General features: G+C 44.6%; 2 protein-coding genes across 5 annotated transcripts in view; one reads left to right on the forward strand and one right to left on the reverse strand.

Moving 5' to 3' along the window:
- The window catches only part of cpeb3 (cytoplasmic polyadenylation element binding protein 3), a 40,413-nt gene extending 36,001 nt beyond the window's left edge, over positions 1–4,412 (reverse strand). For 3 of the 4 annotated variants that reach the window (XM_058064942.1, XM_058064941.1, XM_058064939.1), the window contains exons 1-2: positions 2,222–2,333; positions 152–1,011 (exon numbers count right to left, since the gene is read on the reverse strand). In XM_058064942.1, coding sequence (XP_057920925.1) covers positions 152–1,000 — 849 coding nt within the window. In that variant the 5' untranslated portion in view covers positions 1,001–1,011; positions 2,222–2,333. Of the gene's footprint in view, positions 1–151; positions 1,012–2,221; positions 2,334–4,335 lie in introns of those variants that run through there. The other variant, XM_058064940.1, reaches the window with a different exon arrangement.
- Positions 2,607–16,461, forward strand: marchf5 (membrane-associated ring finger (C3HC4) 5). The gene is made up of 6 exons (XM_058064943.1): positions 2,607–3,039; positions 9,630–9,832; positions 14,701–14,831; positions 14,898–15,081; positions 15,203–15,369; positions 15,436–16,461. The coding sequence occupies exons 1-6, from the start codon at positions 2,996–2,998 to the stop codon at positions 15,550–15,552; spliced, it is 846 nt and encodes a 281-aa protein (XP_057920926.1). The 5' UTR covers positions 2,607–2,995; the 3' UTR covers positions 15,553–16,461.
- Positions 16,462–16,724: the final 263 nt, after the last annotated feature.

Here is a 16,724-nt window from a genome sequence, read left to right on the forward strand (position 1 = left end):
GTCTAAAGATAAAAAAGCAGGTCTAAAGATAAAAAAGCAGGTCTAAACATAAAAAGAGCAGGTCTAAACACAAAAAGAGCAGGTCTAAATATAAAAAAGCAGGTCTAAACACAAGAAGAGCAGGTCTAAACATAAGAAGTCAAGCGTTTACCTGGAAAGGCAGTATGTTGCTGTTGTCAGTCCTGAAGGCACCGTCCTCGTTCCAGGCCTTGGAGGAAAGGGGGCCAGGTCTCGGAAATTTGGGGGGGGCAATAACATTGGCGCCGTAGGGCTTCTTCATGGGAGAAATGGGGTTCACGGGAGACGGAACCCCTACCCCGACGCCCACCGCTCTGCGCGGGTCCCTGCCGGCCTGCAGCACGCTCCACGGGCTGGAGCCGGTGCTCCACGCCGCGTTCTGGTGATTATTCCAAGCCGGCGACGACGCGGAGGCAGACGGCCCCTTGGCGGCGTTCACGACGGCCTGATAAGCGGTTCTCTGGGGGAAGGGGCCTTGGCCGGGGCTGAGGGGGGATCGCCTCTGCTGGGGCTGCTGCGCCGGTTGTTGAGACGGGGGGGCGAGGCCGACTTGCGAGGAGAAATTCCCCCCGAAGACGGTGTTGACGTGGTGGGGGAAGTTCTGGAAAAGCATCGTCCCGTTCACGGAAGGTATTCCTTGGAAAAAAACATCTTCCACGGCGTTGGCGCTTCCCGTGGACCAAGTGCTTCCGAAAGACGAAGGAGGGGAGGAAAGGGGACCGTCCGTGTCCTGAGGCTGCTGGTGGAAGTTCAACCCCGGCAGGATCGGCGACTCCATCGACACTTGGTCCGTGGTGCGGCTGCTCAGCGCGGACGCCGCTTGGCTGCTGCCGGCGGACGGGCTCTCCGACCCCGATGAGGAGGACGACGGCTCTGATGACGGGGTCGGCGTGGAGGCGGACGGAGGAGGGTCTATCTGCGTCGGGTCTTGCTGATGGTGAGCCTGGCCTGTGTTTTTGTCCATCAGTAAATCATCCTGCATGGTTTGCGGAGCTGGAAAAGTGACAAATTAAAGCTGTGATTGTCGTGTGTGACCACATTAGTCTTCATTTTTATTATTATTATTATTATTATTATTATTTTTATTGGACCGAGTGGACAGACTGCCGTTGGAAGCTCCGCGCAAGTGTCGCCTTAATTCCCAAGACTTGACATCAGAATGATGCATCCATACGACACATTACCCGAAGCATATGCGTGGAGATATTCCCTCGATTTCGCCACGTTGCGTTTTTTCCTTCCACGCAGGAACTCTACAGCTGCAATGTGAAACTGAATTGTGTCGGCTCAAAGTCCCGCCCCTGCATGTGCTCATTTGCATACGTCAGTAAATACAGCTGTCCTTCCATAAGGTGAAAAGGCACCTCGACCCGTAAACAATCAACCCTCTGCTTGAAATCACGCGTTCATTTTAATCATTTAAGATATATATAAACATTTTAATGCACATGCGAGAATATCAGAAGGATAAAAATAGGCCAGGTCCCAATGCGTAAGGGATTTTATTTGGCTATAGCGCACTGGCCGAGCTCCGCATTGGTACAGTATGAACCATGACAAGCTGTTTTTTTTTTTATCTAATTCTATAACACCACACTTTATATATCTACTGACAAACATATAAATTCACTAAAATATGTATGACATTAATTCGCATTACAACTAGAGCAAAACCGAGCCCAACAATGCATCTTAAACCAAGAAACGTCATAAACCACAGCAGAAAAAAAGGCAACCGTGAACGTTAAACGATGCAGCCTTCGCTTAACAATCAAATAAAAAGCATTTCGAACACTGACAAGATAAACACCAACCGAGCACAACGGAGACACTTTGGCGGACTTTGAAATCGACCAACAACAATTTCAACTGTGTGATGACAATAAATTCCGACAGCCTGCATTGCACGCAAACACACCACCAGCAGTTAATCCGCGTTTTCTCCCCAAGAGGTGCGCTTCCCAAGGTCAAACGAGCACTTTAGTGTTCCCCGTTTTTATCTGGCCTCTCCCGAAACGCAGTGGTGCAAGGTGAGTTTTCTAGGAGCCCCTTATCGCGGCAATAAAGGCGTGCCATACATTTCATGAACCTGCCTTTGCCTTGAAATCCCCCTTTAATCCATATGTGAGTCCCCCACAGCACAAAAATACACAAACAGCATGCAAACTAGTCGTTTTCCTGACCGTCGTCGAGTTGAATTTACCTTTATCGTTCACCCTTATGGGACTCGGAAGATAAATAATATTTGTTAGAAAGGACTAAGGAGCAACCCTTGTTCCGAGGTAGTCAGCAGTTGCCTCAACAGCTGATTGACTGCGGCGCATGGACGGTGTCGTAAGGGCGGCTGGGAATTGTAGTTTATTGAGATAGAGTCCTGAAGAGAACTACAATGAAATGTTTCCCACTAAGTAAACGCGTTGGACTTGAAATAATTTAACATATATTTATTAAATGTGTATTTGGTGGTTAAGAGAATAAGACAAATCAACTAAAGTATGAAAATGTTCGATTCATAGAGTGACATCAGACTCCCGCTAAACTACACTTCCCAAGTTGAGCTGACTGGCGGAGTCACGTGGCAACGTCCTTGTTTTGATGACGTCATCACGCATGGCCGCGCTACACCTCGCTGTATCACAGTCGCCTGTCAACGGAGTCAAAGTCTGTCGGTCACGCTAGTGTGGTAATATGAGTGGCAGACTTGACCGTGGCCGGGATAACAATGTTTATTTGCTTTGTTGCTGCAAAGCGCTAGATGGACCGCAATGACCGCGAATGCACTTATTTAGCCTCGGAAGTAGATTAGTCTGTCGTAGGCGAGCCGCGTCAACACGAAGGCCTGTGTAGCGTGTTTAGCTAGGAGCCGTTCCCGATGGCCGTGATTTAACGGGCTTGGCGTTTTTATGTTTGTTTGCAAATTGAGGAGTCTGTTGTACCAACATAACGGCGTCTAAACCACGTTGTCCTCCTATTTATAATGGCGGAAGATGATGCGGTGGCCTTGCAACAGAACCTGGACAGGTAAGTGTGTCGCTAGCATGCTAATGGCAGCAATGTGCGTTACGCCAAGACTCAACGGTTGCTCAAAGTTACTTTGTTAGAAGTGTCAGAACATCACAGACGAATGTAAAAAGTATTTTCGCCAACGCAATGTCTTGTAACTAAACAAGACGAACGTGATAAGTGTTTTTTGAGAAATAGCCATAAACATGCCTGCCCTAGTCTGGAATTACTACTAGACTAGTACATCCCTCGTATTCCTTTTACATTATAATACAACACAGTGCTGCTGCAAAGTCACTTTAACTAATACATATTTGGTGTGGTAATTATTAACGTTTCTTTCTTTCTTTTCACATTTGATGATACTAAAGACAAAACAGTTAACGTTCTGTTAATGTCCCTCGGCCCATACCATAGTTGGAGGAATCTCACAGTGGAATTCCAAGCAGGAGCAAATATTACTAAATAAATACAAAAACTAGCAAAGAAAAGTGTATTTGAATTTGTAAATTTAGCTGCAAAGCCCCCGGCAGACGGCTCTCAGCAACATTATGAACTATGTCATCGGCCAGAGAAAAGCAAGAAGTTAATGGAGTACTGCTGGGTATATTTCATTGTCACTTATACAGTGGTATCTTGGCATGCAAGTGTACCAATTAGCAAGTGTTTTGTTTTTTTTTTAGATGGGAACCATCCCTTAGCTGATTATTATTTTTTGCTCTGAACGATGAGCTAAAATTTGGGTTACTACCTGCTATTCAATGGCAGGCCCAGCCGAGGACAGCAATTTGGCAGCGAGTACCAATGCGACCATGGCTCAAGACGTGAATGGCATTAGCCGTGTACTAGCTAGTCACTGGGAAAGATTTTCAACATATCAGTAAAACTTTTACAGTCAAAAAAACAGTTTTTTAAGGATTTTGTAGCAATGTGTGCAGAGGTTGAAATCCCATTAGAAAAGTTAGCTAGGCTGAATTACTGGGCAAAATTGGCCAAAAGATGTATTGCATGGATAAATGTACGAATGTTTGCATTTAAGTAATGGACAAAAGTATATCAAAAGTGAAACTAACGGAATTCTAAGAAATCAAACTGGTAAATTTTCCCGGAATTTGGGAAAAAGTAAAGTGGATTTCATAGGGCCCTACCAACCCAAAGTAGGTCAGTATATTGTGCTATAAGCTATATGCATTTAGCGTAATATTTAATTATATGTCTCATTAGAAAGAAGAAGCTGTGTGTGGAAAATAGCCTCTGGGTTTTTTTTCTAGGAAGGTGCAAGAGCACTACTTAAAGATTGTCTTGTCAACATACCTTTTAGCAAGCATATAGCTCGAAGCGATGATCCCAGGTCATGTTTGAGTGGGGATGGCAGATGATTTCACGTCATGTTCTCTTGCAACTAGTACACTGGTGTGTGCAGAGCCTCTATCGCTGACAAACATAAGACTCCACAGGCTCTTATCTTCAGGCACTCAGGTTACCTCTGCAGTGCAGATTTTCACAAAAAAAGATGGTGGGATTGACATTCAGTCCTGTCAGACCTTTTTATTGGCACTCTCACTTTCTTGTCTTCATCTTAATGTCTGTAGATGTACATAATTATAAAAAAATCAACAATTTGTCCTGTAATTATTGTGATTGCTTAAAGTCAGAAAAATATATCTTGTTACTTTGGCAATGGTTCAGTTAATGTAAATAGTCCACATCAAAGATTGGTTGGGACACTAAGATTGGGACACTGTGAAAGCTACTGCTTCTCTTTAGCTCTTTTACCTGCTTCATGGGACCGCATTGGGGTCACACAATTTAGAAGGTTTGCACATTGTATAAAAAAAGCAATATATGTGATTTTATGCTAGACTCTCATCACCAACGAAGATGGAGAATGAGCCTCGAGCGCCCCTTTTAGAAAGTGGAAGTCAAGTTTGGGTATAAGTGAGAGTTAAGCCTGTGTGAGGTTGAACAATACATCTATTGTGTGTCTTCTGATATTTTCCATGAGTTATCTGAGTATTGTGTAATGTTAGTGTGTGTCAAAAAGGCATGAAAAGCTATTAGACGGATTCTTTAGGTGTAATAATATCTAACAGCACCTCACTTGACAAAGTAGACAATTGTTCACCCTAGGAATAGACTATTAATTTCTGCAAGCCATTAAATCCCAACCCATCCTCCAGTGTACGTAGCCTGGGTCAATTATGCTAGTGTCATTTCAAAGCAACAATATTGGTAATATTAATATAAACAGAGCTGTGTTGTATCCAGCTATCTAAATTCAGGTATCGACATCAGATCGGATGTGAAAAAATGTGGATCACGGCATTCCCGAATAAAAATCCCATGGGGACATACAACATCTTTGTAAAAAGCCAACACGGATTGATTGAGAACAATCCCTGAGCTACCAACTGACAGACGTGCTGACCTACACAGACCTGTAAGGGTGAAAGGTCAGCAAATGTTATAGATTACCCTCTAAAAATGCTCCATCATTGGACAGCTGAGCCTGACAAGCATTTGGCTAAAACAGTCAGAGATTTATATTGAAGTAAAATCATCTTTTTTTCAGCAAATTAGGTGTGAATGCTTTTTGAAAATAATCAAATGGCTTCTCCCCCGGTATTGGCATTGAATGTGTTATTTGTACATTTGTAGAGGCATTGATGAATACACTTGGTAAAGACTGCAAACTCTTATTGATTGCTGCCAAGTCCTGCTCTCCATTTTGTTTGCTGTGCGTTAATGCCATGGCTCGAACGGGAGACTCGTGCAAACAGGATGAGCAGTAGGAAACAGACGGATGCATGGGTGAAGTGAGAAGATGAATTTCTCCTTGAATCGGCACCCTTGCATTGTTCTGTGAGCCCAAAGTAAATTGACTTAAAGCGTGTCATCCAAATTAACATGTACGCAAAGAAATGAGATTGCCAGCGGCTTCTCTGTGGTGAAATGTTTTGAAGTCAAGGAGAAGAACAATTAAGCTTCATACTGAGGTGACCTCTTGTAGGCAGCAGCAGGAAGGAGGGCGGGGTCGTTTCTGGTTTAGTTGTTTGAAGTCACGGAATGAATATTGTAGGGACAATTTCAGTAAATGTATAGAAAGGGTCTTCAAATGGTTCCAACCACCCGTCTCTCAAAGCATATTAAATACAAATATTTTTTCGTGACTGCTTAAGGGATTTTTTTGGTGGTTCTCTCTTCTACCTTCTTGGTGATGTGCTCATGCAAACCTAGATCATGGGGTATTGATTATCTGCATTAGTTGTTGTCCATGCCAATGTGTCCACCCATAGATTCAAGCCAAGTTGCATTGTCATGATGTTTCCTAACACCTCAACTTGAGCGTGATGGCTGCCTTTTTGCAGAATTTGCTTTTCATGCCCATCCGGTATGCCTTTTACAGCTTTGTGCATTGTCTCTAATCATAAGAATGTTATTTATTTGTACTGTAAATGCTCTCTACAGTTAATGTAGACCAGGGGTGCTCACACTTTTTCGAGCTACTTTTAAAATGACCGAGTCAAAATGATCTACCCACTACAAAAATGCAAAACATCTATTTATTTTCAAATGTATTGAGGATTATTTGTACGTACAATGTATGTTGATGTACCTTACATAACCAAATGAGCCAATATTGCAAAACACACATAATTAACTATTAACATTTTTTGTAATTACCTCCACATTACTCCACATTTCCCTTCTTTGGTACTGCGATGGTAGAATGGCATATGAGGCAAACGCACTTCGAAAAAGTCCACCTCTCATTCCGTATGGAAGTGATATGTTTTTGCCTTTTTACTTGGTCCAGTTTTTGCCTTTTTACTTGGTCCAGCTCCTTCACTCATTTTAGTGACCATAAACTTTAGCGAGGGCTTAAAATCTGACGCAATTCGCCGACTAGCTTAGCACTTTGCATCGTTGTTTACGCATGAGCGGTGACCTAAAGGTCAAAATTCAGTTGTCATCTGACTGGTTGTCCTGTATGTCAATCAAGTAACGGGGATGGATGATAGGCTGACATCGTAAGTTCTGCTGCACTTAGAGACGTTGTTTGATTTGATTGGTCACCCGAAGGGCAACATTCAGTTGTCATCTGAATGGCTGCCCTGTATATCAATCAAGTGACGGCATTGATGCTGGGATGATATTTTTTTAATGTCACGCCGTGATCGACCAGTACCACCTCCGACTTAATGACCACCCCTGATGTAGACTATGTGAGATGTAAACAATTGTTGTCAAAGAAAAACAGACCTTTGGCAGCGTGCCACTTACAGTAAGCAGCATAGCATGACTGACAAGTGTGTTCTTTGCTTATTAGAGTTACATTGTATGTTTTCGACTGTTGAATTAGCAAAGCCGTACCTGCTCTAGCGCTCTTAACTGATGCAGAAGCAAAAATGTGAGCTCGAGGTTCGAGTTTCACATGGTGGATAGCATGTCGGTGGCGTTTCATTAAATCCTGCACTGCCACCAGGCTGGGTTACCAGAATAGGAGCTAATGAATCTGAAGGAGCCCCGGGTTTTTGACCCCCCTGCTGTGTTCACCGCTCTCATTCACGTGAACCTTTCCTTTCCCAGTCACAGTCTGTGTCAGTCGGCAAATATTTTTCTCAAATATCTCCATTAACATTGGAAGCTCAGGTAGCTGAAGGGGGGGGCTATTGTCCCTCAGGTATTCTTCAGTCTTGTCAAAGTGAAAATATTTGCATAAGGCAGTCACTTAGCTGTTATCCTGTACTTTCATGGCAGAATATGCTACCAACATGTTGGGAATGGGTGAATTCGATATTGTAATATCACTATGAGTAAAAGTTAATAAGACACTATATATGCCAATATTTAGTCAACTACTGTTGTGCAGGTTACCATTGGTGATGGATACCATAGAGCTGGAGCAAGTGAAGACCGGTAACCGATGTATGGATGGTAGAGCTAATGTTTCCGTTAGACTTGGATTCGCCACCTGACAACCTAAGAAGATAACTTCTTGTATGCTCGTGTTTTATTCAGCATCAATTATGTCGGACACGCCATGGCTGCCATTGGCTCCAGCATATCCCCGTGAGGATAAGCGTCATTGAAAATTAAAAAACTTGTAGATGATAAATGGTAGGTGCAGGGCTCTACGTTAAAAACCAAAATGACTTGCCCATGGGGAATCCTTAAGGTGAGAACTACTTGCCCGAACTTGCCCCATGTAAAATGAAAAGACTGCCATAATGATATCATATATCAATATATGCTGATAATTCATCAGATAATAGTACTGATGCATTGTATTTGGAGGAATGTCTGAGAATTTGTGTAGATGTATGTTAACATGGCAAGCCATGCTACCTTACACATGGTAGTCGTAGTAAGCAGTGATATTTATAAGTTGTGCACCACAATGAAACATTTGACACATTTGTGTACTAGTAAAGTGTTTTTAATAAAAAAAAATGCTCAATGGTCAAACAATAATTTGTGAAGCAAAGGTGAGAAAAATCCACAGAGAAATGGAAGCGCTAGATTTTGTAGCTTGTGCAAAATCAGCACTTGGTATTGGATCTAATGGGTGGTGTTTCATTGTGACCACTTCAAATTGTCACAGCAATGTGATTCACTCACCTGTGCCATCATTTGATTTGCTAACCGCTAATAAAATACTTGTTTAGGAGGCACTGCTTCATCACTTTTTGGTGTTTTCCTTCAGAAGTTGTTGACGAATTAGACGATGTTGGCAGGGACGCCATGATAGATGTTTTCCTAGTAAAACGATCGCTGATTGGTTGATCGCGAACAAGAACGGGTGTGGGTAAAACGCGGATTGTGGATTACGGACCGCGGTCTAAATAAACGATTCTGATTGGTCCATTTCAAGATTTGCAAGGATTGGTTTGCAAATTACCACCGGAATTACGCAGTCCGTGTTTTACCAACACCCAACAAGAACCGCTTTAAAAAAACTCTTGGCAGTACGGCATGCTAAAGTGCACTTGCCCGACGGGAATATTAATGATTGGATTTACTTGCCCCAATTTTGTTTTAACTTGCCCCGGGCCATCGGTACATCGTTATTGTCGAGCCCTGTAGGTGACTGAGCAGACCTCCACTGCTACTCATACTCATTATATTTATTATTTAGTAAAAACGTGATTAACTGTCTACTCTTGACAATAGGTTCCTGTCCTATAATTCAACACCAGTTTACGATCCCCTTCTTAAATGTATCAGTACAGGACATGGATCCCAATGGTTAGCACCCCAAGAAATCCCTGAGTGGTTGTGGTCACATGCCAGGCCCACTCGCCACCCCAAGTGTAATCACATCTGTGGGAAACTGCTTGAACTGAAATATAATCTGGAAAATCCCTTAGCGTGACGGTCGGATCAAGAGTTTTCCTGGGCCACTTCTTGTTTTACAGTCGGATACGCTAGAAGCCTCACTTCTGATTTGTCTAATGGCCTTTGTCTATTGATCTTGCCATGCACTTCCATCCATCAGCTTGACCTTCATGGAAATTTCAATGATTCCGAATCCCTTTTGATGTCAATTCCGGTTTGTTTTGTCTTCATCCGAGCCATGATTATTAAAATGAATGTTTTTGTCATAGGAGCTGCTGGGTATGCTTTGCGACGGACGAAGATGACCGCACAGCAGAGTGGGTGCGTCCGTGTCGCTGCCGCGGTTCCACAAAGTGGGTCCATCAGGCCTGCCTCCAGCGCTGGGTGGACGAGAAGCAGCGTGGCAACAGCACGGCTCGCGTAGCCTGCCCGCAGTGCAATGCCGAGTACCTCATCGTCTTTCCCAAGCTTGGTAGGTGACACCTTCAAAACAATCTGGCGGGGCGGAGGAGTGTGCTGCAGTTCCTAATCAATTGACACATGAATGACATCAGACTGGCCGTTGACGTCGGTTCAAAAATGCGCAAGCTAACGGCAGCATCTTTGATTAGCCTTTTTTCCAACATTCCCATGTCGGCAGATATCGGCAGATATTCAAGGCTGCAGTATTTGATCGTCATGTAGAGCAGACGAACTTGAGCTTCACACCCTTCATGCACAACAAGTGCTTCTGTCATTGTGGACCTTTCACTAGCATTTTTGCAAAAGGTTCTTAAAACAGGTGAGCACTCTTGTGATGTAGAGGATCTTTGACTGGCGTGTTTTCTAGTTTTTTTTGCACGTGGTCATTAAATGTGAAAGCACTCTCCTGTCGTAGAGAGGATCTTTGACAAGTGTTTTTGCAATAGGCCATTAAAAGACCCAGAACGCTTCTGTCACATAAAGGATCTTTGAGGAGTGTGTTTTTTGTTTGTTTTGGAACTGTGCTCCTGTCAGAGAGAGGCTCTTTGCCACATGTTTTTGCAGTAGGTCTTTAAAAACATCAGAGTGCTTCTGCCAAATAAAATATATTTTACTAGTGTATTTTTTTTGTAGTACGTCCTTAAAAACATATGAGTGATTCTGTCATATTGAGGATCTTTGACTAGAATTTTCTCAGTCGGTAGAATGGCACATTGTCTTATGGGAGGATCTTTGACCAGGGCAGGATTCCTGTCAGAGGCTGCTTGACTTTTTGCTGTCAGCCAAGTTCCTGTCTTATAAATGAGGATGTTTGTGTAGGATTTTTTCATAAGGTTCTTAAAAACAGCAGCACTCCTGTCGTGTAGGGGGTCTTTGATTAGCATCAACTGTTTATGATTTACTTCCATTACATTTGACTATTTTCCAAGTCCGGTTACAGCAGGGTGTCTGAACCTTTTTCCTCTGAGGGCTACATACTGCAAAATGATGCAGAGGCCACTGTGTAAATAAGTAAGTCATGTACATACGTTTTGGAAAAAACAGCTCCAGTCCTCTTCTTAATCTCCAGCCATTCCTCGTTAGACTGCCATCTTTGGTACAAGGTGCATTAAGAATCAGCTTTATGCCTCACTCATTATGGTTAATAGTGCATGCACTGAATTACCCATCAGCCACTGAGCTACCAGAATGTTATCTACACAGAGCAGGAAGCTACAACGTGAGATGAGCCCTGGCCTCAAGACAGTGTCGTCTGCATGAAGCCCGGCTGGTAAAAGGGTTCATTTATATTTATAGGAAGCAACGCTGTGCTGTCACTCACCTGAGGTGTTAGAAGAAAATTCAACCTGCTTCCTTCGGCCCAGTCAATAACCGGAATAAGATGTCATATTAGCAGTTTGCATCACACATTAGTGAGAGATAGGCGCCCTATGAGATATGAATAGTGATGATTGAAATATGAGCTTCATCGTTTCCAGACGTTTACAGGTTGGTTGAGTTTACCCTGCCGTCTCATCCATAATGAAAAGTGCAGAGATAGACGTGCGGTGGTGCTTTATGACTTTTTGACAGCGGGAGTGAAAGTGGGTCAAGGGAGGCGCTGATGAAGAAGCTCACCAGAGGCTGATGATGATGATGATGATGATGCTGCTGGACAATCGATGACTTGTGACTGGATATGTTTGATGATGCAGTACTGCAAGTATTACATGTTGTGTTTGTGGCTCTTTTTGTTGATTGAATTTGGCAACCGAGGAAACTTCCACATGGACGTGGAAGCTATCATTCGTTAGCAGCACAAGCATACAGATTGTAACTAACACAAAAATGACCTTTGAACTCTGCTGCGAACCGCATGGCTCTGTGATAAAGTGAAACAAATGAACTTGAACTTGAGCTGTTCAGAACATGACAAGTTATTTCAGTCACCTTTCGTATGATCTTTTAATGTTTTAGGATTTTGACAATGACATGACAATATGGCTGGTTGGAGTTTGATTCTGACAGAGGTGGTTGCTGTTGCTCTCAAAAATGAACACATGACTCCATTGCTGTCTTATTGTTTTCTGTTCTATGCTAATTAAGGAGACACAATAATGTTTTCATGCTTCTCTGAGTTCTGCTGATGGCAATGCGATCTGACTTCCTTATATGGGCCTGAGTGCCATATGTAGTGCACCTACACATCCGGAAGTCCTCGGGAACTCTGACCAGTCACACTTTTGGGACCTTTTGGGTTGTAAGCAGGAAGTCCAGGGAAAAGTTGCAGAACGAACTACAGAATCTGGAAGATCCAGAAAGCTAGTGTAGTACTGCTTTTCAACTCATTCATTTATTAAAAAAAAAAAGCACCCGCCTAGTAGTTATGTTGGATTGCAAGGTTTATAATGTGCATATAATCTTTAACCAATGAACTGTGATAAACGAGGGATTACTGTCTATGTATTGTAGCCATGTCATTTGATCTTAGCTTCATTTTGTATGAAAGTTAGCAAGGTGGTTATGATTCTGCTGATTCATTGCTGCAGCGACTCGTTGCTCTTTTCTTGCAATATTTTTTCCCGTGGTTATGAAGGGCATTGAACGTTTATTTATACCATCCTTATGTTCGGTGATTGTAGTTTCTTTGTCATTCTAAAATTAATTTCTATCATTGTCCTTGCTTGACTGTAGAATAACAGTCATTTTGTAGCTGGGGGGGGGGCTAAAGACGGCTCACTAGCACGGACCACCAGTTTGAAACCCTTTCTAATGGCCTGCATTTTATTTATATGAGGAGGCCAATGGTGCCCAAGTGGTGGTATTGCTGCCTTCCTGCGTACAATTCCTCCCATCAGCACCTACTGCACAGCCACAGAGAACCTATCAACGTGGCTCAGAGGACGCCGTGTCCTCAGAGGACGCCGTGTCCTCAGACGCTCTTCTTTAGCAGTCTACCCACACAGCATCAACACAACACACACACACACAGACACACACACACCACTGAAGCCATGTAGTTACTCATCCCTGACTCTCCCCTTTTTCATGATTGTAATTACCAAATCATGGGGCCACCCAGTTCCCTGATGATGTAGCGAGGGGAAGGCATTCCTGCTTTGGGATCAAAATGTAGCAAATGGAAGGCATTCCTGCTTTGGGATCAAAATGTAGCGAGGGGAAGGCATTCCTGCTCTGGGATCAAAATGTAGCGAGTGGAAGGCATTCCTGCTCTGGGATCAAAATGTAGCGAATGGAAGGCATTCCTGCTTTGGGATCAAAATGTAGCAAATGGAAGGCATTCCTGCTCTGGGATCAAAATGTAGCAAATGGAAGGCATTCCTGCTCTGGGATCAAAATGTAGCAAATGGAAGGCATTCCTGCTTTGGGATCAAAATGTAGCAAATGGAAGGCATTCCTGCTCTGGGATCAAAATGTAGCAAATGGAAGGCATTCCTGCTCTGGGATCAAAATGTAGCAAATGGAAGGCATTCCTGCTTTGGGATCAAAATGTAGCAAATGGAAGGCATTCCTGCTTTGGGATCAAAATGTAGCGAGGGGAAGGCATTCCTGCTTTGGGATCAAAATGTAGCGAGGGGAAGGCATTCCTGCTCTGGGATCAAAATGTAGCGAGTGGAAGGCATTCCTGCTCTGGGATCAAAATGTAGCGAATGGAAGGCATTCCTGCTTTGGGATCAAAATGTAGCAAATGGAAGGCATTCCTGCTCTGGGATCAAAATGTAGCAAATGGAAGGCATTCCTGCTTTGGGATCAAAATGTAGCAAATGGAAGGCATTCCTGCTCTGGGATCAAAATGTAGCAAATGGAAGGCATTCCTGCTCTGGGATCAAAATGTAGCGAGGGGAAGGCATTCCTGCTTTGGGATCAAAATGTAGCGAGGGGAAGGCATTCCTGCTTTGGGATCAAAATGTAGCGAGGGGAAGGCATTCCTGCTTTGGGATCAAAATGTAGCAAGTGGAAGGCATTCCTGCTTTGGGATCAAAATGTAGCGAGGGGAAGGCATTCCTGCTTTGGGATCAAAATGTAGCGAGGGGAAGGCATTCCTGCTTTGGGATCAAAATGTAGCAAATGGAAGGCATTCCTGCTTTGGGATCAAAATGTAGCAAGTGGAAGGCATTCCTGCTTTGGGATCAAAATGTAGCGAGTGGAAGGCATTCCTGCTTTGGGATCAAAATGTAGCGAGGGGAAGGCATTACTGTTCACTGCATGTGTTCTCTGCTTGCGATTGAAGTCCATCATGTAAAGGTGACTATAGGGGTGTTATGTTCATGTTTAGAGGGCTCTAATAATGTTTTCACAAGGATATCTTCTATGCTCTAACTACGAAAATATTCCACTTATTAATATTGACTCCTGCTTTGTCAGGTCCTAAACCAATCAAACGGGTTAATGACGGACAACGGTGTGTCGTTATTGGACTGATCATGAACGCGTTGCTCACGTCTATGTCGGAAAACACAATTCCAAGAAAAACAAATGAAGGTTTTCAATGTTAGTTTTTACCTTTTAAGAGGCCGAGTCTCTCTCAAGCTGTTAGTGTTCACCCCCCCCCCCCCCCCCCCCAACCGCATCCTGGTGTAGTTATTAATAGGAAGCGGAGGGCTGAGTGCGGGGGGGGGAGGCAGGTCGCCTTTCTGTAAATATTGCATGAATTCCCCGTGGAGTCGGCCTGGAATGGCACCGAGGAGGCCGGAACCTTCCACCGAGGATCGGCATTCCCTCATTTGAGTGACCTCGTTCCCTGACCCGGTCCAGGGACCTGGTCCAGGGACCCTCAGCGTGGTGCTGTTGGAGATGGGATGGAATGGATGCATTTGGTCTAGTGAAGGAATACTCCATAGCGGAGGTACTTTAATCCAAATTGTAATCCCGTTGCAGGTCCCGTGGTCTACGTACTGGACCTGGCCGACCGACTCATTTCCAAGGCCGGCCCCTTCGCCGCTGCCGGCATCATGGTGGGCTCCATCTACTGGACCGCCGTCACGTACGGCGCCGTCACCGTCATGCAGGTGCGGTGGTGTTGTGTTTAGGGACGGCGTGGATCTTTGGTTGTCTGCATCTGTCCTGCCCCGCAGGTGGTGGGCCACAAGGAGGGTCTGGACGTGATGGAACGGGCCGACCCGCTCTTCCTGCTCATCGGCCTGCCCACCATCCCCGTCATGCTGATCCTGGGCAAGATGATCCGCTGGGAGGATTACGTCCTGCGCCTGTGGAGGAAGTACTCCAACAAGCTGCAGATCCTCAACAGCATCTTCCCAGGTCAGATTTTTGCCCCTTCCGCCCCAAGCGGGGGCTTTTTCCAAACCCAAAATGGTTGGTGGGCTCGGCGAGTACAGCTTGGTCCACTTCATCCTAGCTGATGGAGCCGTCATCTCCACAGGGATTGGCTGCCCGGTCCCTCGCATCCCGGCAGAGGCCAGCCCCTTGGCCGATCACGTCTCGGCGACTCGGATCCTGTGTGGAGCGTTGGTCTTCCCCACCATCGCCACCATCGTCGGGAAGCTCATGTTCAGCAGCGTCAACTCCAACCTGCAGAGGACCATCCTGGTGGGCGGCTTCTACCTGACGCGGGTTTCAGTATGTGTCTAAACCTCCTTGTTCTGCCCCCCCCAGGGAGGAATCGCCTTTGTGGCCATCAAAGGGGCCTTCAAAGTGTACTTCAAACAGCAGCAGTACCTGCGGCAGGCACACCGCAAGATCCTCAACTTCCCCGAGCAGGAGGACGCCTGACCACCAAGCTGATGGACATCATGGGGGGATGGGGGGGGATGGACTGTTGGTGATGAAGACTCAACGATCAGCATCACCCCCTCTGACCTTCACACCCCAGCATCTTTTATTTGGACGCTCCACCCTGGTCAAGATGGACGCACACACACCAACACACACACACACACCAACACACACACACACACACACACACTAAGCTGCTCCACAATCAACACTTTGGTCTGGTGGTCATTGTTGAAGCTTTTATGCTAGCACTTGTTTTATGATGTTCATTGGTTCCTTACAGTGTTGGAGTTATTAAAAAGATGAATGAAATGTTTTTGCAATATTTCAAACACAACCAGGAAGTAGAAAATCACCCGCCTGTCAGGAAGCTTTTTGTTGGCTTTCTTTCGTTTCCTGGCCTCGGCAGGCTTCACCTTGATTGTCTCTTTTTGCCATCACGTCTTACCTCAAGGGTTTATTGTGAGGGACGTCGACACGCGTGTGTGTGTGCACACGCACGTGCAATAGAAAAGCTAAAAGTCGGCCATTTCACCCGCTTGGTGGCCATCGCTCATTACTGTGAATGTTGGAATGGTCGACATTTTCCACTCAGATTCCCGCTCAGCCGCCACGACCCAACATGGCCGACCCTAAGAACACTTAAGCTCCGTCAGTTGGGACGACTGTAAATAAGTTCATCTCCAAAGTAGGTTTCACTGCTTGGTTTTTACAAAGGTGGGCGTGTGAGTGGGGCCGTTTCCACAATAAAAGCTGTACATTGCTGCTGTGTGATGTAATACATGACTTTATTGTGAAAAGACATTTGGAATATTTAACCTGCATGTGTAAGCTTGGCAAGCTTTCCCTGCAAACTCATCGTAGTTGCTTTCATAACTGATCTGTCAATAAATGTATTTTTCCAAATATCATAACTCATGTCTTTTAATATATACTGACTAGCATCACGGCATGCTATGTTCATATACGACTCAAACGTTATTTCAACGAGATTCAGAGTTCGTCCAGCTGATGTGAAAAAGACAATAAATGTCCAACATGTTTACAACTTTGTGGCAGCCGGACACGGGCTCCATGCTGAGTGACAGCATGGACCGCCAATCACACGCTAGAAAAAACTGACCAATCGATGAGCTTGTGGGTGGGGCAATAGCAAACAGGCCTCATCT

This window comes from Doryrhamphus excisus, chromosome 2 (genome assembly GCF_030265055.1).
Source record: "Doryrhamphus excisus isolate RoL2022-K1 chromosome 2, RoL_Dexc_1.0, whole genome shotgun sequence".
Taxonomy (NCBI): Eukaryota; Metazoa; Chordata; class Actinopteri; order Syngnathiformes; family Syngnathidae; genus Doryrhamphus; species Doryrhamphus excisus.